This window comes from Siniperca chuatsi, linkage group LG6 (genome assembly GCF_020085105.1).
Source record: "Siniperca chuatsi isolate FFG_IHB_CAS linkage group LG6, ASM2008510v1, whole genome shotgun sequence".
NCBI classification, from domain to species: Eukaryota; Metazoa; Chordata; class Actinopteri; order Centrarchiformes; family Sinipercidae; genus Siniperca; species Siniperca chuatsi.
The window spans coordinates 32,156,276-32,179,623 of record NC_058047.1 but is presented as its reverse complement, the minus strand read 5'-3'; the positions used below and the strand labels follow the sequence as shown (position 1 = coordinate 32,179,623).

The 23,348-nt window shown below is 39.1% G+C and overlaps 1 protein-coding gene and 1 long non-coding RNA gene across 8 annotated transcripts in view; one reads left to right on the top strand and one right to left on the bottom strand.

The window, feature by feature from the left end:
• The window catches only part of taf4b (TAF4B RNA polymerase II, TATA box binding protein (TBP)-associated factor), a 98,570-nt gene that overhangs the window by 52,166 nt on the left and 23,056 nt on the right, over window positions 1-23,348 (bottom strand). For 5 of the 6 annotated variants that reach the window (XM_044199868.1, XM_044199867.1, XM_044199870.1 and 2 more), the window contains 7 exons: window positions 15,421-15,553; window positions 14,459-14,543; window positions 14,182-14,342; window positions 13,528-13,658; window positions 11,747-11,872; window positions 11,299-11,355; window positions 5,656-5,763 (listed from right to left, as the gene is read on the bottom strand). In XM_044199868.1, coding sequence (XP_044055803.1) covers window positions 5,656-5,763; window positions 11,299-11,355; window positions 11,747-11,872; window positions 13,528-13,658; window positions 14,182-14,342; window positions 14,459-14,543; window positions 15,421-15,553 — 801 coding nt within the window. Of the gene's footprint in view, window positions 1-5,655; window positions 5,764-11,298; window positions 11,356-11,746; window positions 11,873-13,047; window positions 13,204-13,527; window positions 13,659-14,181; window positions 14,343-14,458; window positions 14,544-15,420; window positions 15,554-23,348 lie in introns of those variants that run through there. The other variant, XM_044199871.1, reaches the window with a different exon arrangement.
• Window positions 3,195-22,020, top strand: LOC122877799. Of its 2 annotated transcripts, XR_006378352.1 has the most exons (5): window positions 3,195-4,730; window positions 10,241-10,369; window positions 18,518-18,564; window positions 19,089-19,212; window positions 19,571-22,020. It is a non-coding gene; the product is annotated as an uncharacterized LOC122877799 (long non-coding RNA). The 2 variants fall into 2 exon arrangements; XR_006378351.1 differs by lacking the exon at window positions 18,518-18,564 and having other exon boundaries at window positions 4,023-4,730; window positions 19,571-20,149.

Genomic DNA, 23,348 nt, shown 5'->3' with positions numbered 1-23,348 from the left:
GAAAAAGAATTCTAGTTGATTGACCAGCCACTGGTCCGTCTGGGTCGGTGGTGGACTGGTCTGCTTATGAATAGACGGTCGCTCTTCTTTAAGAACGCAGTGGACGTGGGACCCCAATATATTACCAATGTGTCATGTCGAAGGTAAATTAAAGTCCAGAACTACTGTAAATCTGCTCATTATACTGTTTAGACCCAAAACGTGACTGTTATTGAGGGTGTCATCTTATATAGCAGCCTGTAGCCATTGTTGCTATGTGGTGCTCAGCTGTTTATAATCCGCTATAAGTGTTGCAATATAGGGCCCTGATAATTATTAAATGATCGGTAAAAAAGACTGACTGAGTCTGAATCTCACTCCACTCAACCATAAAATATGCAGGTTGTGCAACAAACTGGACACCAATGGAATGGAAGGGGGACTACGTCGTCTAGTGGCTAGATGTTATCAATGTTATGAATAACACCTTTACTAATTTAAATCTCCCAACACAACACACAATAAAGAAATCACCTGGAAAGCTTGCACAGCTCATTTCATTTTAATTCCGTGTGTATATGTATGTTGGTTTGTTACATGGATAGGCAAGTGGTATTGATGAAAGGGATCCAGCATCTGTTAAATTAACTTTTTTTTTGTTAATGCTATTTGTCTTTCTGTTGAAATGTACTCTTACAGTAGAAGGTGCCACCTGGATGCGGAGAGATTATTTCTGTCTTTCCAGTTTAGTATGATTGTATGGGTTGTTCATATTTCAATGAAGTTCAACTAATGAGAGATCTTCTAGACATTCAGATAGGGAGACTGGAATGCAACGACTTATTGAGGATAGTGTATGTGTAATGTTTGTCCAGAATGTTTGAATGGGTGGGCAGAACCAGGTGGCATGAAGGTAATCATCTGTAGTGTTTAATGTGCATTTTGTACAGGTGTCGTTGTCTGTGAGTCCCATTTTGTGTAGTTTATATTGAATTGTGATTTTGTATTGAATAAGTTGCAGTTTGGAGTTATGGGACATTGAGAAAATGTTATTGCAGATGTGCATCCAGGAGTTGATATCAATTGTAACAGCTAGATCTTTCTCCAAATCTTGGATGCATGGGAGATTGTTGTCAATTTTTATTAGAAGTTTGTAGATTTTTGAGAAGCTTTTTTTGAGTGGCTATGAGTTTGCGTTGGTTGAACAATGGGGGTGGTTGCAGAATGTTGTTTGACATGCTGATTTTTCCTTTTAAGCAGTGTTTCAGTTGTGAGTATTGGAAGAAGCTGTTACCACTGATGTCATATGTCTGTTTTAGTGTTTTATAGGGTATGAGTGAGCCGTGATGAAACAAGTGTTTCAAATGTGCAATTCCTACTCTTTTCCATGAATTGAATGCTAGTGGTTTATTTTTTTATCCAAAAGTCAGGGTTGTGCCAGATTGGGGTAAATTAATTTGAGGATGTAGGTTGTCCAGTAATTTGGTTGGATTTACATTATTATAGTAACCGAACAAAATGCTTTGTAGTTTATGTTTTATCTGAAACTTTGCAGAATTTGAATCTTAAGTGTTATCAGTTAAAGTGTCCACCCTCAATTCCTGGTATAGTCAAACTTTACCCCACAGTCAAACAACTTAATTTGCTTCGCCATGGTCTCCAAAACAGATGTCTGTGCACAAGCGAGTAATTGCACCAACGCACGTGCAGCATTGTCTGGTTCCAGTTGTAACAGGAATATTTAAATATCACCAATGCAACAAATATTAAAATGTATTTATTTTGAGGTTCACGTTTTGCTGTTTGCTGTCCCTATTTTTATATATTAAAAAGTGGTTGGGATGGGAATTCATTGACTGATTTTATAGATACCCATGCCATTATCGATTCTGCTTATCGGTCCGATTCTATATCGATTCCGTTTTTGATTCCTGATTAATTTTCTGTGTGGAAAAAAAGTAGGCCTACACAGGTTTTCAGCGTCAATGCAACTATTTCATTATCTCTGAGTCTGAACACAGTGTAGAAACAGAGTACAGTGTTTCCCTCCCCTAGATTGACTCATTTTGCATTTTACACTGCAGATAGCAGACTAGTGGACAAATTACATATTATTTATACTTTTTAAAATGGGGCGGCTAATCCTCCACGGTGTCTCATTTCTGCAGAGGGGATAATTTCATTCATGGTTTCTTTATTACGGGGTGATTTATTGTTGGGCATGGAGAAGATGGCTTTCCTGAGCTCTTCTGAGGTTATGGGCTGGTCTAATATGGTGACCTGTTTGATAATTTTGGAAGTTCACTGCTTTCAAGGAAAGAGTGGATGTTGGAAATACTTGATACATTGTCTGAATGGTAGAGTCTCTGATAGCAATCATACAAATTGTGTTTGTGTTTTGGGTTTGTATATTAAATATCCTTGTGTGTCTTGGATTGGTGTAATGAAATTTACCAGTTTTGTCATTGTGTTCAAAATAATTCAATCTCATACTTTGCATGAGATATTGGGTCTATTGTTGTATTATATTTTTGAGCTGTGTCTTAATTTTCTGTATTTCATTTTGAGTTTGCTCACTGGGGGAGTGGAAATGTTGGGAATATAAATGTTTCAGTTTATGTTCCAGTTCTTGTTTCTTTTTTTCTTGTGTGTGGAGTATGAAATGATATGTCCCCTAAGAACTGCTTTTGCTGTTTCTCAAAGTATTGATGGTGATATTTCTGGGGAGTCATTCAGTTCAATAAAGGATGTCCACTCTCTGGAGAGGAAATTGCTGAAATCTTTGTCTGCCAGAAATGAAGTGTTGAACAACCACCTACTTGAGGGGGTTGGGGTTGTTTCGATTAAAGCTGACCTGGCATGAGATGATATTTAGATGATTATACTAGGCATAAGCTAATTTTAGAGCTTATGCCTAGACACATGTGCTTATGTTTGACAGTAGCCCAGTAGTTCTCTGCCTGAGCTCCTGTCTGAACATGCGCAGTAACAAATGAGTGAAAAAGAATAGCTGTAAAAAGACAGATGTTCAAAAGAGCTTCCACTCTTGCCATCACTCCTCCATAGGTTTTACCTCAGATGGCAGAACACACACTGATGACAGGAACTATGAGGAGATAAAGGAAGCCCTGTGGCTGTGAGAGGAAAGAGAGTGAGAGGAGGCAGCAGCCAGCTCCGCTGGAGTTCAAAGGCAGTGGAAAGTAAGTGCACTTAACAGCGTTCTCATCTTTAAACCTATAGCCTGCAGGGGCATGACTTAAACACACTCAGTAAGCTAAACTAACAGTCTCACACATGCTAACTGTGCTAAGCTGTAGGCTTCCAGTGTGTCTGCATTAACTGAGGAGGGATGGCCTTTATAGCAAGTCATTCTATCAACCTGTGGTAATATGAAACATGCTGTTTTCTTTTACTTTTTATCCATCCTTGGTGCTACACAATCATTGTTGCATTTTTATTTCAATCTTTGGTGTTCAAAAGATGTGTGTGTGGTGTTTTGTATTTTGTTTCTCTGCTTGGTGCTAAGTAGTTTTTACTGTGGTGCCTTTTCTGTCTTTATCCTTAATGCAAAACACTCACAGCTGGTTTTGTGGGGTTTTCTGTGAGCAATGAGAGCAACTTCATCGAAGCTCCAAAAATCTTAGGCTTTCATCGTCCTTTTAAAGGACTGATTCTAGTATGAGTTACTTCAACCACTTTTATTTGGAACAGGCTTATATTAGAGACATATTTGTGTATTTATGTATTACCTGTTTAAGTACATCTTATCAAGTTTTAGTTAGAAGTCTCCCTGTTTTCTGGTCTGCTCCTGTTTTAATTTGATGACAATGCAAACTCAACCCTTCCTCCATGTTTACCTGTTGTCTTTATAAATTCAGTTTAATGTCCATTTCCACAGCACTAATTCCATCAGTACAATAACAGTCATGTCATACTCACCACTGTGCTACTCTCAGTTTCTATTTTCAACAGAAATATTGTTTTCAATCAATGATTCCAAACTATTCTCTTTTACTTTGCCATTTTTTCGTTCAGTGATGTTGGGACCACTGTACTCCACCATTGGAATTTATTCATTTGTGGGACTTCAACTGAACTTTTATTAGGAGACCGCATGTTCTTTTGTATTGTAAACAAAGGGAAGCCATTGAACTCAGCATTCCACAATCCTGAGGGCCACTGATCTCAGCAATTCCAGCTACCATTGGTCAGTCTGACCTGTGACCCGTGATGTCACCAGGTCAATTAAAAGGGGTCAGCGGCCACTCTTTTTCTGCTCTTCTCTCCTTGCCTGCACCTCGGGGAGGTCTGTGTTATGCAGACCTACCAACGAAGAACAAAGGATTGCGGCCACAACACGAGGGCCTGCCTTTGCCTTAAGATTTATGGTTAGCTCACAGCTAATCAAACTCTTCTTCAGCAGCAGACAGTGGCTGCTGTCTCCCTCTTTATGTGGCCTGCTAACAGCAAACACACTGCAGAACTGAACTCTCTCTCTTACATCAGCGATGCAAGGGGCTGCGTAAGATTCCTGCAACAATAGTTAGCGTAGACAGTTGCCACACACAGTCTGCCAGCTAACTTTAAGAACTGACTTTGAGGAGAACAACAGACTGAGCAACCAGTTCCTCAATCTACACAAATGGACTGCACAGCAAGGACTTTCTTCAATCGTAACCAACATTCTTCCCTGCCTGGCTTATCCAACGGGACCGCCAGATAATCACAGCAACTTCTTCCTTTACAGGCTGGTAATGTAACCACCAAACATATAACTGGGCATAACATAACATAGCAGAGTACATGGCTAAGCACAGGACTGTATTACTTTTAGTTTTATTGTTGTGATGTGCTTCCCCCTGTTAGGATTTGGTTGCCACATTTTAAGTTGATGTTAATGTTATGCTTCACACAGAGTCTTTGCATGCTAACAGTTCACACATCCACTTCAATTTGGCCCTTTAACAGAGCCACACTCTTTAACATACATGGCCTTGCCACCATTTTGAATTAACTTTCTTTGTCTGAAGACATGCAGCCTCTGCAAATGCCTAATCCTAACCATAACCTAATTCTAACCTAACCCTTAAAACCAAGTCTTCCTTCAAACAGCCCTTTGAAGTTGTGAGGACTGGCCAAAATATCCTCACTTTCCAAAAATGTCCTCACTCTGTAGGTAAAAAATGTATTTCATTCCTCACTATGTAGCAAGTACACACACAACCCTTTGGTTCTGTAGTTCAGTGTATTTAGAGTTAGACTTCACATTGTGTGTTTTTGCTTTGTTTATCTTTCAATAAATGCTTGTGTATAATTATGCTCAATCAATTGATTGACTATCAATTCTCTTCTTTAAGAAGAGTGGCGCCCCCGGGGACTTAATTAAAGTATTATTTATGATTATCTTTGATAATCCTGATAGCCATAACTAATTGATTGCACCTACAAAGTTTGGTGCCCCTTTAACCATTGTAAATCCCAACTCATGTCAATGAAACAACACTTCCTGCACAATTGTTTCACATTAAAAGCCTTCCAACTGTTCAGATGAGATAATTCTTCCATCTCCTGGTAGACTTTTAAAAGGTCCAGTGTGTAACATTTAGGAGTTTAAATTGGTAGAAATGGAATATAATATGAATCCTGTGACAGAATGGAGACACCATACGGACCAACCTGGCTTTCAATCTGCTCCAGAGGTCTCTTCTTGCGAGGCCCAATGGCAGCTAGAGCGGTGAGGTTGGCCTCTCTTTGCTGCAGCTGAGCTTCTTCTATTTGTTGTAACTGAAAAGAGAGACTAAGCATTAGTGAAAATGTGGTGAATAAAGATTTAATAATATTAATAAATGTTATTTATAAGCACCTTTCAAGTCACCCAAGGACACTTTACAAATCCAGATAAGGCAGTCAATACATAAAAAGATAACAGTGGAAAGAAAAAGATGAGAACAACAGCAAAGAAATATATATATAGATAAAAGAAAACATTCATAATATACATATTACGAAGCACCAGGAAACGCTAATTTAAACAACTGAGTTTTCAGTTGCGACTTAAAAGAAGCGACCCATGTGCACTGGCGCAGACCCTGAGGGAGCGCATTCCAGAGGTTGGGGCCAGCTACACTGAAGGCCCTATCACCCATAGTGCGGAGCCTAAAGGTAGGAGTAGAGAGTAGATGGGCATCAGAAGAACGTGGTGAGTGAGTATGTAAAACCAGGGATGGATAAGTTTATAAGTGTGAAGTGTGGCTTGGGAGGCAATGAGGATAGCCTCAGATGTATCCTGATTAAGTTTAAGGTAATTACAGGTCATCCAAGCATTAATATCATGTAAGTAGTCTGTCAGGTTGGATGGTGGTAGAGTGTCCGAGGGCTTGATGTTGTTTGACATATGAACCTGGAGCTGACTTGCCTTGACGTAAAGGCGAGCTGCTGTAACAAAGAGTTTCCCTTCGGGGATCAATAAAGTATTTCTGATTCTGACTGGCTACAGTACGCTTAAGGAGTTTGGCAATAAATGGGAGATTGGTCTGTAGTTCCTATAGTCCTAGGACTGGGGTAATAACAGCCATTTTTAGACTGGAAAGAAGAGACGCATTAATGATTTGTGTCAGAAGGGGGCAAAGCATAGGCAGACATAATGAGGGCAGAAGAAGGCAGGCAGCCAGGGAGAGTGGCCACAGAGGAGTCCTAAGGGACAACAACAGTAGCCGAGCCAGGAGAGCACCAACCCCTGGGAGGAGGAGCGGACAGACAGCCCACAAACAACAACAAAACTCCTAAACTTCCTAAACTCGTACTTAAAGGGGGAATTCAGCGTATTTTATGTGGATGTCCAATCAGTGTTCATGGTAAATGTAGTCGATTGAAGCAATAAATTCCTCAGTGCATCCAGCGCCGTCATTTGACGTGACAGTGATGTAGTTGGAGGCAAGAAAGACCTACAGGCTTCAGCTTGGATTTGTAGCTTCTGCCTCTGGGTAGCCAGGGGGCATGCTCTAGATGCCGCTCAAAGACAAAACTTACTTGTTCTCTTTGCTTGGATTGCAAACTAGCCATGTTTCCAACGCAAAAATAGCATCCCAAAATATGAATACAGAGGATGTTATGGACGAGGATACATTTTACAATATTTTGGCTGACCCAGAAACTGAGCCGCTGAGAGCAAACACAGACTGGTGGTGCCTTCAATTAAACTGCCCTCCAATGCCAACGGAAACGGAATAAATTTTGCTCCAATGAATTGCAGCGTGGGCAGTTTTTGTTGGATGCTGTCGCAGAGCCTGAGTGTGCGTTACTACATATAAAAGTTTTACTCCTCACTTGGATAGAGGTGTGCTGGAGACCTTCTTCAGGATCCTGACGATAAACTGGAAAAGACAACCAAGACCAGCTGGTCTGCCGAGAGGGCAGATGATCATTGAGTGAATGTTTGTTTTTGAATTTTTCACATAATGCTATGTTTTGGCCAACAAAGTAATAGCTAACGTTATAGGCTAGGGGGGTAACTCCCAAAGGCTGGGGCAATATTGGACTAATGTTGTAATACTATGGGACAGTCAAGAGAAACTGTGTGAATGTTAAGCCTAATTTGAAGCCAACTAAATAATGAGAGTAGTAGGTTGGATGCCGGGAATTGTTTTTTCATGTTGATTTTTGTGGAACTTCATACTGCACTGCTAGCTCAGCTAGCGTTAACTTTGTTGTTATACGGAAGCCCAACACCGGTATCTGTGTGTGTGTATGTTGCTACTTGATAGACATGCCCTGACGATAACGAGGTCAAATGCAGGAATTTATGTTATATCTCGTTTGTTTAATACATACAAAAGCCAACGTGTAAAAACAAGAATGTGCTGTTTTACAGGGGGTTATGTGCCAGACTATTTCTTGGCTGGGACCAGTGACTTCCTGGAGTCTCTGCTGGTTGCCTGGTGCTCAGAGCCCAGAAATAATCCAACACATGACCATCCCTAAAACAGGGAAATGTCATTTTTACACTTCAGTTGCTGACAGTAGCTTCATATTTACTGTACAGATTGGAAAATATGCTTATTCGCTGTCAATGTCAAACTATTCCTTTAATGATTTGTTTCCGCAAAATACATATTCTCTCCCCTTCACTACTGATGGCATTTGAACTTTGTCTTAGTGGAATTTCTGTAAATTAATAAGCTGTTCAAGCTATTTCCGATGTCCATTGCAAATAAACGTCCATGAATCTGCTTAGAAATCATAGGGAAAACAGACACTCCCTCTAACTCATAGGTGTCAAACTCTGGCCCGCCGGTATTATACAGCGCATTCACCGCTAATACTACAAATCCCATAATGCTCTGCTGTTGTTTTGGCGTGTCAATCATGACAAGACCCAGAAACGCCCTCTCCTCTGTGACAGTAGTCATAGCGACCTCATGCTACAACTGTCACCGTGCTACCCCTTCCCAAAAATGGCGAAAAGAAAGGCAGAAAACAGGAGCTTTTTGGACAGGTGGGAGGCAGAATATCTGTTTACATGTGTAAAAGACACACCTGTTTGTCTTGTATGTGGAGCCAACGTAATTTTGTCGTGGACTGTATATTGTAAGGTAATAAGCGTTGCTTGTTCCATATTCAATGTTAAAGCAAAACTTGTGTGGGTCCATAAAAGGTTCATTTGTTCAATGTTGGCCAGCGACTTTGGTCAAGTTTTAAATTTTGGCCCACTGTGTATTTGAGTTTAACACCCCTGCTCTAACTCTTGCCTGAGTATCCCCACATGTAGCCCACAGTGCAACTAATTGAATCCTTGGTTACATACTTACTGGATTATGCAGACATGTGATTGGCAAAGGACAAAAAAGCAGGAAAATATACAGAGAGCAGAGCATGGCGCGGCGCATTCTAGGTGGTATTTGCATTGTGCCTCCAACTCCCTCGCCCCCCCCAAAACCTAACACGGCAGCGGCAGATGGCCGCCCACCATTGAGTCTGGTTCTGTCCAAGGTTTCTGCCCTCTTAAAGGAAGTTTTTCCTTGCCACTGTCGCCAAATGCTTGCTCATGGTGGGATATGTTGGGTCTCTGTAATTAATATTATAAAGAATACGGTCTAGACCTGCTCTATAGGAAAAGTGCGATGAGATAACTTGTGTTATGAATTGGCGCTATATAAATAAAGTTGAATTTAATTGAATTGCTATGGTTGTGGTGGAGGGGTCCTGGGGTCCTCCCCGAAGAAAATTTTATGTTATTTGACTAAAAAAATATGCATTTTAAAATAATTTTAGACAATTATCATTACAACATTTATAAAAAAACAAAAAAACACAGGTTGTAGTTTTTCACATTACACTCAGGCATTTGCAAGAAAAAAAGTTAAACAAATATGCTCACTTATAAATTAAGCGTGATGTCCTTCACATTTTTGTGAGTTATCGCACTGTGTGCCATAAAAAATATCACAAAATAACATTGGTTAACCCTCTGAAACCCATGGGGGCGTATACACTCCCAAATATCATGTTGTCTTTAGAACGTCATTACTCTTCAACGGTTTGAGCTACAGATATGCAGTTTTTTTCCTGTTAAACTACAGAAATTAAGATAACCCTGAGAGCCCCTGTTTGTGCATGTGAGCTATTTACTTTCATTAGTAAAACTAATATGAAAGATTGTAAAAAATGATCTTGACCTTAAAAAGGCAGTTCATGCTCGAAAACCCTCCAATGTGGCTGAATTACAACAATTCTGCAAAGATGAGTGGGCCAAAATTCCTCCACAGCGCTGTAGAAGACTCATTGCAAGTTATCTCAAACGCTTGATTGCAGTTGTTGCTACTAAGGGTGGCCCAGCCAGTTATTAGGTTTAGGGGGCAATCACTATTTCACACAGGGCCATGTAGGTTTGGATTTTGTTCTCCCTTAATAATAACAACCTTCATTTAAAAACTGCATTTTGTGTTTACTTGTGTTATCTTTGACTAATATTTAAATTTGTTTGATGATCTGAAACATTTAAGTGTGACAAACAAAAAATAAGAAATCAGGAAGGGGGCAAACACTTTTTCACACCACTGTAGATGGCCTATATAAATGAACATATCATTATTATTATTATTATTATTTATTATCATTATTATCATCATTCCAATCCCTCCAGAAGGTGTGTTTTGATGGGGGGAGAAGGGTTAGGCCACTGAGGAAGTAGCTGTTGAACAAGGCTTTGAGTAATTATTATTACCCAGTGTAATAGTGGTTTTATTTATTTCATATGTTACAGTGTGGATGCTGACGAGGTGGGCCACCAACAGAGTGGAAGGAGGAGGAGATGAAGAGGAAGGCTGTCTCCACCTGACCAACCACAAATATACCCTACAGGACCAGGAAGAATACCCCATTCTGATGCAAGGTATGCCAGATGCCCGTGTGTGACTTTGGACAGGAACTGCCATGATGCATATCATATTTAGGGATATGCTTTGGCAGGGAAAACAATGTCAATTCCTGGCCAAAAACATTTTGTTATTTGCAGTGCTGTTTTCAAAAAATTAAGTAAAACTTAAAAGTTCCATTTTTTTCTGGGCTAAAATCACCTATTATAGTGAATAGAAGTCTTTATTGAGTGATAAATATCATTATCTGAGGTTGTGCTGATTCTGGGAGTGTTGAAACTTGATAATACTGTAAAAAATAACTTTATAAGGCAAAACACAAAGATATGCAAAAGGTAGGTACAGACTTGGCAAAGTGTAGTGAGTGTATGATGCAGTTGTGAGAGTGTTTGGGCAGGTGGCAACAATGGGCCATGTTAATGAACAGATTTTTTTGCCTTGGAGAAACCTCTGAGAGCATGATGGCTGGGAGCTACACAGCACCCTGAAAAGGAAAACAAGCCCTGCATGGTGTTACTGCCTCCTTAAATAGCCACACTGCCACCGGTGCCTTTCAGTTTGGATTTATCTGTATGTCTGTGGCTAACCAGTTCACTGTGTAACAAAAAAAGTACAAAAAGCATCTTGCACTTTCCTTTATTGTGTTGTATGAGGGTAGGCTAAATGACAATAGTATATAATAGATAGATAATATATACCATCAGGTAACACAAATGTGTCTAGTGTCAGACATCTTGCCATACGATTTATACTGTGGTAGCACTCCCTTTAAATCACTGAGCAGGACTGCTTTACGGCAATATTGGATTTTTATATGATTTTTGCATCAAAGCGATGAGGTACCATTATTTGTCTGGTATTTAATTTGCTGAATTAGCCAAAAACAGATCTCTCTACACAGCTTTTAGCCTGTTTTAGCTTACTCCTGAATGAAAAGCATACACACCTCTTTGGCTCTTTGCTTGAGCTGCTGATGCTGTGGATCCTCAGTGTGTGAGCGACTCTGTGATCACAAACAAACGGATGTTGATTTGATTTTATTAGAATATTTTCTGAAATTTGTCTTTCGTCCCAAGATGTTCACTGTTTCACATACATAACAAAAACACAACATTTAACCTGTTGAGTTATTCAGCAGCATTCAATACTGTCAGGCAAAAATGAAATGTCTTCAGATAAGATGCTGGTGCGACCTAAAAGGAAAGGCATTGAAATTTATACAAATTTATAAAAAACTATTACCCTTTTAAAGCTAAACTTTATCATAAAAACATAACCATAAACAAACCTTGGTTTTATACATACTGTAAAACGTCTGTGTTGCTAATAGAAAAATGTGGTTTAAGTCTCATTTCAGTCAAACAACAGAAGTGCTACATTCTAGCCTAGCTTACTCTGGCCAAACGCAGCAGTCTCTCTCTCTCCTCTTCATCTTTCCTTTTCTTCTTCAAACTCTCCACTTCCTCCAGGAAGCGAAGCTGGGAGCGTACATCACTCACTTTGGCATGCCACAAGTCCTCCTGTTGCCACACACACACAAACACACACGTTAACAGGGCTGAGGGGTTGAGCTGTTGTTGTAGTAATGCTTTATTGTAATTGGCTTAGCTGTTTCAGAGATATAAGACCAGTGATGTGACTGGCTGAGTGTATTTATTCATCACCGCCCTCTGCAATTTGTATTCGTTGACACTCAGCCCTTTTGCACTTTGTGCTGCTGCACATTCATGAACCAAAATAACAGGTGCACTTGGGCACGCCCACATAGTCTGTGCAGTTGTCGTACCATTAAAATAGGGCCCTAAGAGTCTACAGCCATGCTAGCAGCTCTGAGAGGCTGTACTTAAGCACAGTGGCTTTTAGCTTAATGCTAATGTCAGCCTGGCAACATGTTCACAATGACAATGTTAACATGGTGATGGCTAGTCTGCCATAGCTGTCAACAGCTGCTACCTGTTTACATTTTGGGAGGACCTAAATTAATGACCAGACATACAGGGAGCATGACAAAAAACTTCTCATTTTTACAGGCTCCTACATATTTTTTCATGTTCTTATGAGATTTTCTTGTTATTACTAGATACCAAATGATTCCGTTTTTACAAGAAACTTTTCTTGTTATATGACAAAAATTTCTCGTAATTTCTCATAATAACGTGATAAGTTGGTATGTTGTTGAAACAAGATATTTCCATATGGTATTAAATGATCAAGAGACTGTAGCCTACATTAGGAAAAAACTACAATGATTGGTTTAAATATGGTTTAAGTTTTATTGATGTTTGGACATGACTTAAGTACCATCCATCCATTACTGTATCTATACTGCTTATCCTGTGCAGGGAGGCAGGGAGACTGGCTGACACACACAGACAGACTATCATACTTACATTCACAGCTAGAGGCGACTTTTGGAGGGGTTATTAGTTAAAAAAACTACATGTGAAACTATACGTGTAGGAAATGGAACAACCCAAGCAGAGTTTGGGTCTCTTGTTCAGATGGAGGTGAAGGAGTGATGGTAGTGATGGATGCGTACTCAGCACTGAATATTTTAGATTATTCAGTTTGCTACATAGATTGAAACACAGGCGTATAGCCTCATGAGGTACAGTATGTGGTTAGGAAGGGTAGGCAGGTATAGACAGAGGTTGGGACACTGAACTGAACGCACATTTAAGCCCACCGTTATCCCTAATGTCAGTAACTGTATCTGGCCTTGTGCGTGTTGTTTGCGCTGTCAGGAGGCGGTGGTGGGTAGATTTCCATTCTTGTCAGATACTTTAACATCTGCGGTCCGTTATGCCAACACTGCACTGACCGGTACCAAGTCATAGCCCGGTCACGAGATCTGTTGGTTTGAAATAATGCTTAAGTTTTGTGACATAAGATAAAGTGATATGTTATCTTAAGAAAAGCGTCTTGTAAAAACATAATAATTTGGTATCTAGTAAGAACGAGAAAAAATGCTATGAGAACATGAAACATTTCTGTGACTTACGTGAAAAGTAATAACGAGGAACTTCTGTCATCATGGTGGCAGCAAAACTCTGCCGTATGACATGTATGACTGTTCTGACATAATTTTTCTTAGTAAGAATAGATATAAATCACTCCTTCATAAGGTAATATGGAAGTGAACCACTGCCACTGCTTCAGGGTCAGACTGCTGTACCTTCAGGGCTGCCTTGCGGTGTTCTGCCATCACAGCAAGCTTCTCCAGCAGCCCACGGAGACACTCCTGTGTAGCATGAGAAACCAGAGCTACCACCTCTGGAGCGACATCAGTTACTCCCAGTGCCTGTCCTAACACAGGACACACAAAACATCTGGCATCACAAGAAGAGTCAAACACAAAGAATCATTAGAGCTAAGCTTGTCTGGGGCATTTCCTACAGTAGGAAGCCAAGCTAAAAATAATGGATGAAAACAATACATTTACTGGATGTCTTTAACTCAATAAAAAACTCAATACTTAATTAAATGGTGGTACAAACATGAAAAAAATCATGCAACCACATTTAATTTTCAAAAGATTTTACTTAATTGTCATTATACAGTGACTTTAATGAATGAAATAAATCAGAATTAGAATCTACATGCAGTAGCATCTGACATAGTTCTAAAAATATTATTAGGCCTATTTTGGTTGCATCTTTGTGTGTGAGAGAAGAGAAAGTGCAATTTGGTGGCTGTTAAACTACCCTTTCTAGTATGAAAGACAAGCCTGCAGTAATACTGATGTCATTAAAGCTTTATAGTCCAAATGTTAAATGAAATACTGAGTCTAATAGGTTGACTGAGCTCTGCCTCAGTATGGCTCTTGTACCTGTATGAAGGATTCGGCTGAGCACTGGGTTAGGTGAGAGGAAGGGATGATCCTGGCACGACTGGACCACAGAACCAACCATAGTGGTCAAGATTTGTGCATTTTCCTCTCTCAGGTTGACTCCAGCCATGGAGGCTACGTCATTGATGTCATCATCTTCTCTGGGAAACATGGAAACACACACGCAAATAACTTACTGAATTGTTCAACTTGAAACCCCTTACACTTGAGAAACACCTTCACATTTGAGTCCAAAGGTATCAACTGTATGTATTACTTGTAAGATCCTGAACTGTTCTTGAATGCAAATTTGGTAGAACAAGGTGGATCCTGCATGAAAGGCTGTTTCATTGAAAAAGTTCCTATAAAAAGAGAAACATACAAGGTTAGTTAGTTGTTATCCGAGTTTGTAGATGTAGTTGGGTCTGTACATTTCACTCCACTGCTCAGTTTTTGAATAACAAACACTACTTTAGAGACTACGAAATTTAAGTTCATCTCCCCCTGCTATTAACATCTGTATCTGTATACGTTATCTGGATAATGACATCTAATCATGAAACCTTTGCATCTATACCTGATATTAACAAGCATTCTCGTTACCTCAATTCTGTCTGCACTGTGATTGAAGCAAATTAGGTAGGCAGAGCTGGTGGACTTGATGTGCTCTGGCTGATCTGATTGCATTCTGATTGTAGTGTGTTCTTTGTGCATTTACACCTGCATTAATATGCCTTCTGCCTGATCCAGATAAGACATCTATCTACATATAGCATGTTAATACTAGGTGGAAATAGGATCTAAAAACTGATTTTCACTAGAAGATTGTGAATTTTACCTTCTACGATTCTGAAACGATTCACAAATGCCAAAAACAGATTTATTGTATGTTGTTAATAACGTTGCACTAATGGATCACAAAAGGCTGACCTCAACTGTGAGGTATACAGAGTTACATACTAGAGCTATTTTCTTTAAAGAAGCCAAGTGTTTGCATGCATTTTGGATTTAAGTATTTTGTGAATTCTCCACTCAGAAGCGGAGCACTGAATTTACAAACTAACAAACAACATAGTTGTTTCACATAGTTCACTGGAATAAGAGCCTAAAAATAGTGCTCCCTTTTCTATATATTTAATCAAGAATCGGTTCTCAATCGAAAATTGATTCTGAATCAAACAGTGACAACAAGAATCCGAATTCCCAAAGATTTCCACCGCTAATTTTCACAACTATTACCTGTGAAGTGTTTTCCTGACTGGACCACTGTGTGTTTGGGGGTGGGTCTGCTGCTCTTAGATATGTAATTTCTGGAGTGGGCTAATGTCGTCAACCCAGGTCTCAAGGTCACTCCTCGGGGCAGCTGGATCACCTGCATTTTAAGGGCAATCATTAAGCATCAGTCCCAAACATGGCATGTATATCCCATGTAACGTAGATGACACCCAGCTCTACATTTCTACTTCACCTGAACATCTCAGGCTTTTTTTGTGTGTGAAATGACACATAACATGTGAGACAAGACAGAGCGTAACATACCTGACAAGGTTGACACGACAGGGCAAAACATTTATTGAGTACATACAACAGAATATGCAAACAAAAGAAAAAAGAAAAAAGGTTAGGGTTGAATATGAATTGAAACTGATGTAGTTCTTATGACATGGGGTGCAAAGCAGTCTGTTGTGTAGGATTTTAAGTGTGTGTGAGGAGCAGTAGGGGGGAGTTTTGATCAAAATTGTTTAGTCTATTAAGAACAATTGCATGAATAAATGTTTGAATATTTTAAAGAAAGAAAGAAGAAAAAAAGAAAGACAAAAAAACCCATAAAATTGGGTAGGTGGAGAGATTTGGGAGCTTGGGTTTTCCTGGGAGAGGTGGTCAGTGATATCCCGCTTTACTGACTGTAAAAGACTAACACACTATAACAATATATTCTACTACAAGACAAAGGAAAATAAAGATTAAGTATAGTAATCCCACAAGTAACAGATTGACTAATGTAGTTTTAAAATAACTAGATGAGGAAGAAAAGAATAGAAAAGAAGAATAAAAAAAACTAAAACCAAAAAATAAAGATAAATAAAAATAATAACACCACCATACCACTTATAATTATTATAACCATAATAACATTAACAATTGTAAAAAAAAAAAACATAATAGTAATGACAGTAATAATAATACTACAACAATGATAATGTTAAAGAATAAATTGTTCTTATTATCATCACTAAAAATAAAAATTATAACAAGAACATCAACAACCACAATAGTAATACTAATCATACTAATAGTAATAATAATAATAATAATAATAATAAACATCTCAGCCCTTTGACAACATTGTTAAACACAATTCAGATATCTAGGCTGCCCACTAAAAGTCGATGAATAGAGTCATCAGTCGAGAAGACCCAGACTTGCATTTTGTCAGTTGAATCACTGTACTTTTTTCCCCCTAGTGTGTCGTTAGAGCAATGCAGGATCAACAGCATGGCAGGCTGTTAACTTTACAAATTGAGTCTTGTCTCAAAATGACCTGACCACAAAACTGCCTAAACTAAGCAGTGTGACTTGTTTCTGTTGGCTTCTCCGACGCTCTCAGCTCTGTGCTGACTGTCAGTGAAGTCGAAAAACTACTTTTGAACCAGACGCTGGCACAACATCCTCTACTGCCGTCCGGTGTCATCGACTCTTCAGCTGACAGAGCTGACAGGAGAGACGCACCGTGGTGCTTTAGGATCTTATCAACTCTATTAGTTTCTCTGACTGTGTGGAAAGCTGATGTTTTCACTTCACAGATGATGAACATTACGTGGGTCTTAGTGGTAAAACATGAGACTAATGTAGGCTAAAATCGGAGTTTAGTGTGGGGGGGCTGCTCTGAAGGTGTGCTGAACTGACACTAACTGGACAGGGGAGTGAAATATATATTTTTGTGATTTTTAGGTATTGAAGGAAAGACATCAGTAATAAGGCTCCAGGGTGTGACCAAAAATCTGTCAAGTACGACTAAACATTTTCATTGGTCGCACTGCTGCGCCTAAAATTTACCAGGTCTGATTAAATTACGTATAAAATATGTTTTAACAAACACTAACTGGGTGTGCGGTGATAATGCGCAGATCAGCCCTGACGTGATGTGAATCTGAATCTGAATCTGCCACCCACCCTTAAGAATTATTTTCTCCGATTTAGAGACCTGCACTTGCATGAACATTTCTCTCCACCTCTACCGGTCCCTGCAGGCTATATTTCTGTTGAAATGAAGTCAAGCTGTATATATAATATAGTTGTATTGATGTGTTTTCTATAACGATTTGATTTAATGGTTAGGCTGCACGCAGTAATATCACAGCAAATTTCGTGAGACATTTATGCAGCAAAACTAAAAACTGCAGTTATAAACTTGACAGGACAGAGGGAACTCTCAAGAGGAATCATAATTAAACGTTTAGCTTCACCCTATTTCACCCACTCGCAACCCACCTGCTATTAATCAGAATGTTCATTTTATGACCTGGCCTACCCAATCTGCGGAAATAACTGCGACCCATGCATCACTACTGGGAACAGTGCTTTTGCTGTCAGAGCATCGACGTTCTGACTTGAAACGTTTAAAAAGCAGTGAGGAGTCAGAAATGATAATAGAATTTAACACTGCTCCTAATATAGCCAAAGAGCTGCCTTTTACTAAATTTAAGTCCATTAAAAAAACATTTATCTGCACCTTTATTCCAGTTTACAATCATTTACATGTGTTAAGAAATTACCAATGTATGGGAACTGACAGAAAAAAGGTACTGCTAAAAATGTATTAATGGGTGCACCAAATGAAAAAGTTAGGCGCACCAATGCCACCAATGTAAAAAGTTAGTCTGGAGCCCTGGATAATGTTGAGTGTTTATAAAAATGGAAACTATCTATAGATTAAAAAAAGCATGCCACAAGCGCATGACAAATGAATATACAGAGTCCGCCTGTGTCGATGCATCAGTTTCAAGTACTGACTCTGAAAATCCTGATTTTATACTGTAACTGGACATCTTGAAATTCTTTGCAAATAAATAAAGACAAAACCGACAATTCGGTTATTGGGAAAAAGGACAAAATGCACAAATAACCTGAAACATTTTGTAGAGGTAATTAAAAACAGTTTTAAATGTCTTACTCCAGATTGCATCACTATGGAAGTTCTTTGGTCTCTTTATTCAAAAGGAAATCCATTTTGCAATTGGCAATTCAATATGCAGTTTGATTAGAGCTGGGTTAAAAAAAAAATATATAGTTTTTCTGATTCAAACTGATCTTCATTTGAATTATTATTATACAGGTTCCCGGGCTCACCTGACTGATGCCTGCTCACTCAGTCAATCAGAGGTCAAACAATCTTTTTTTTCTTTCAATGCAGACATAACACCACAACGTTTAGAAATGCAATGCTAACAACCTTAGTTAACGCTAGCAAAGTAACTTAGCTACAGTTAGCTAAGTTTACTGCTGGCTGCTCACTAATTTACAACGCTAGCGACAACAGCGATGGGTACCATGTGTCTGGGAGACAGATAGTAGTTGTTGATGTTTATATGCAGCATTGATGTAACATATTGGATAAGTAGATGTAGCCAAATAGTCATTTCTTTGTGTGTGCTGATTAAGTTTACACTTAAAAAATACTGTAAATGTGTGAGTAAAACACAGACTGAATAACTAGCTACCATAACAGGAAATCACAAGGCTTTGATGTGAACATAATTTACGCTAGACATATTAGTCATAATGCCTATTTTCATTACAGTTCACCTGAAAGATGTGGTGCTTTGCTGGTTGCATTAGCTACAACACACTAGAATGTAAAGACATAATACAAAACATTTTTTTGTGCGCAATTAATTATTCTTTAGGTGAGGAAGCCAGGCTGATTCAGTGGGTGTTGAACATGAGGAGAAAGAGGTGGACTCCCTCTGGCACTTCCACCTCTCGCCTCACTCTGCAGCGAGCACTTTGAGGAGGATCAGCTCATCACAGGTAGACCGATCAAGTCTGAGGCCTGTGCTCATGCAATAAGAAAGACTTACTTTTCATTCAATTCATAAAACAGTTAAGAATCACAATTACGGAATGCTTATTTATTCACAGCTTAAATAAATCATGTCATAATAAAGTTAAATGTGAGAACTGTGTCATACACACACACACACACACACACACACACACTCAGCCATAGTGTTCAGAGGAAATGTGCCCATTTCAGGCTTTGGGTATTAAATATGTATGTCTATACACATGATGGTCCTGCACTGAAGCAAACCATACACCTGGTCTGACAAGCTGGTATGTATTTGATATATATTGCCATCTTTGATGTCTTGCTTTAACTGGAAAGGTATCCACACGGTGAAAACTGAATGACCACATAAGGAAAACCTGATGGATTGAGCAGCGTGCGTTTGGTGCCATCCATCTGGTTGTGGAGAAGAGAGACGATATGGACATCATCCTCCGTTCTCAAAAGACTTATGAAGATGATGCTACAATCAACTTACAGTTCAGGTTTTCTGAATTAAAGACAGACCCACAGTGGAAGCTTATGTGAATCATTGAAGGACCTCTCCAACTTAGTTACTTCTTTCCTGTATAGGATCTTCTTTTTGCGCTATAGCTGATAGTCATTGCATATTTTTACAAATACAGTTTAAAGAACTGGCAGGCTGGAGTTCAAGGATGAAACAATCCCAGTGCACTAGGTCACACAAGTGAAAAGAACTTTCCAGTTTGAGATTAATGGGTTCACCTGGGAGCATAATATCTCCTGTAATAGATGTGTACTATAAATCTTGACTCTTATATGATAATATCCTGTGGAAATATCCTTTGTCAGTATATTAAAGCTGAGTTATAATAGTTGTATTAATAGCTGCGTAGAAACTATATTTAGTGGAAGAATGCGATAAATATGAGCCATTGGGAATGTTTTTTGTCATCAGGTTGAATAATTTAAAATAAAATAGAAATGAGTACATTTTCTATAAACTGACCACCCTTACCTGGTTTTGTAGATTTGCCACATACCTTGTTCAATATTTCAAATGTAACAGGAGACTTTGGTGAATTGTTTTGTGGTTCAGTATATTTGATACGCACATATGATAAGTCAGAAAATCAAACTATATATCTCTCTTCTGATTCTTGGTTGTTAATGTTAAGTGACAACTTATTCACATTTGTGTATAAATAATATTCACATTATTACACGTTATTATGTATGCAAGAAGTATAAGACGACATTAAATATGGCCTTTTAATGAATAATCTACATTCTGACAAACAAAAATGCCATTAATGTCTTTCTGTGATTTGATTATTGTACATATTGATATTAAACTTAGTTCCAGAACTATACCATAGGAGAAATCAACTTACTTAGAGCAACAATTTAATAAATTACTTTATTGCATATTAAAAATAGCAGTAAAAATATTTTAGGATCTATTCATACACAGAGCTGGACCAAGGTCAAGGTGTGCAAATTTACATACTGAAATGAGGTAATAGGCTTTAAGTGCTACATCACAAATAGTAATAAGAATCAATAAATAAAAATATCTGACATGATAAACACACAGTACATAGTAACATTACTTTTATATGTAATGAGTAGTTTAAAGAGCCAGAGCTGCAGTCCATATAAGTACTGGAGGCTGGGGAGGAAAGGGAGAAGACATTAGGAAGGATTTTCAAACAACACTAAAATCTATCAGCCATCACATAAATTATGACAGACTTGGCCAGGTGATGGGCTTAACAAAACAAAGAAATTCTGTAAAGGTCGACTTCAACAATGGAGAAACTGTCAGGCATGGACACTTCACCGTTGTTGGAGTTGGGCTTTAGGGCACTAGGCAGTACTGTGTAAAAATACTGTTCACTGTAGGGATGAAATGAACTTCATCACACAAAAATTGCCCAGGAGTGCCAAACCTTATGATGGTGATGTACAAAGCTGCCACTTAAAAAAAATGAAGAAATATTGCCATAGCGCTGTTCACTGTCTTCCCCGGACTGGCAGCAGCTGTTCACCTGCATGGCTGGGTGAGGCAGGTAATGCAGTGTGGAGGGCAGTGATGACATGCAGGTGCTGCAGGGCCGAGCTGGATGCTGGTGACCTCCTCAGGTCATTCAACTGCAATGGATGAGGAGGACATCCGGTACAGCTCGTACTGGTAGGGACTGGTCAGAGAAGGGTCTTCACCTCAGAACAACCCAGATATCATCCACACCAAGGTTGGTCATCATGGTCTCCACAGCTATCTGTGCCCCACGCTGGACTGCTGATCCAGACTGGCTGTGGATGGAAAATACATTGCAATAGTGACTGCTGTATCCTGATGTAGTGTAGAGTCAAAAAGTAAGAGTTAGAAAACCCTGACTTGCTAGCTACCATATGTAGCGGCTTATAGCCCTGAAAAGAGACCCCCTGGGCTAGTGGCTAATGTAACAAGTTGTCTAGGAAAGTTAGGTTGATAAGCGATTGAAATGCTTGTGTTTACCACAGAAATTATTCTGCCATCGCTGTTGTCGCTAGCATTGTAAATTAGTGAGCAACCAGCAGTAAACTTGGCTAAAGTTAGCTAAGTTAACGTTACTTTGCTAGCGTTAGCTTAGGTTGTTAGCAAGCTAACTTTACCCAGGCCTATCTAGCATTAGCTTGTAATACCTCAGCATGAGGATGTAGATAGACACAAAATGCCAACAACAGCCCTACAGTAATAAACTAATGTCTGAACTCTAGGTTGAACATAGGGACGTTATCTGAAGTAGAAAGCAACTTACCCTTCAAGAATAACAGTGTCGGCGTGGTCGAAGCACTGAAGTGCAGGCTATTACCCAATCACTGAACAAGGAAGTGACGTCCTAACTGAAGACCCGTCTTGATGAGAGGACTGACAGATTGTATTTACAGTTGAATTTTGACACCAAAAAACCATGTAGACAAGTAAATGTAAATGCAATAGACTGGGGGCGCTGTTTTGCTGGCACATTGAATTGCCATTTGAATAAAGAGATCAAAAAACCATGGCGATATGAAATGTAATTGACTGAGCTTTCATTTGAACTTTTATTCAAAAGAATTCAAACTGAATCGAAGATTGCATTGCCACTTTGCATACTGAATTGCCAATTGCAAAATGCAGTTCCATTTGAAGAAAGAGGCCAAAAAACTTCCATACATCACTTAGTGGGTCCCTGTTTTGTTTATCTTGTGCACATGCACAAGGAAGCACATGCACACACATGCAGTTTACACCATCCTGTAAATGGTTTCACACAATTCCACTGAACAACAGGTGGGGGGTAATATGCCAAGATATGCAGCAATGTGCCAACAAATGCAGTGAAGACTAAGACTTCTAGCAAGTAGTCATGAATGTAAACAATGCTGATTTAAAATACTTACATAAATACACACAATACATTTTGGTTAATAACACTGAATGTAAACAACTTTTGTTCTCCACAGGGCACCTTTAAGTTCCCAGGTTACTCAGTGAAACCATGTCACATGGGTAATTGGAAAACGCATTTACCTGGTTACTATAAATCCATGTACACAAAATGCAGCAGGGCAGTAATAAGATGTGTCCCCTGCTCCTGTCCTTATTTTGGAAGCATATATTACTTTTAACTGTAGTAGTCATAGAAGATGCTGCATTGGTCCTGACTTTTTATTTGTGAGTGTGTGTTTGTGTGTCTTTGTCTGAGCAAACAGACAGTGCAGTGAGAGGCTAACAGGCAAACAGACAGACAGAGCAGAGCTTTTCCTCACAGCACGGATGTGTCTAAATGTTCAGCGGTGGAAACTGATTTACTCAGACCTCTACAGGATACTTTGTGTTAGTTTCAGTTTCAGTCAGATTTTGGATGGAATAATTTTAAATCCAAAAATGTATTGCTCCGTAATCTCTCCTTTCATCCAGCCGCTCTGCTGTTTACTTTCCCTGTCTGAAGTCTTTGTCCTCCACATGCATACTTGTACAAAGCTGATAGAAACCTGGTTACTCGTATACATGGCAGAGAAATCTGCATTCTACAGGACACATCTAGCTAGGGAAATCAGGTTTCTCTAACCCCGTAGCCCCAATTACTGTAACCAGATTTCTCGT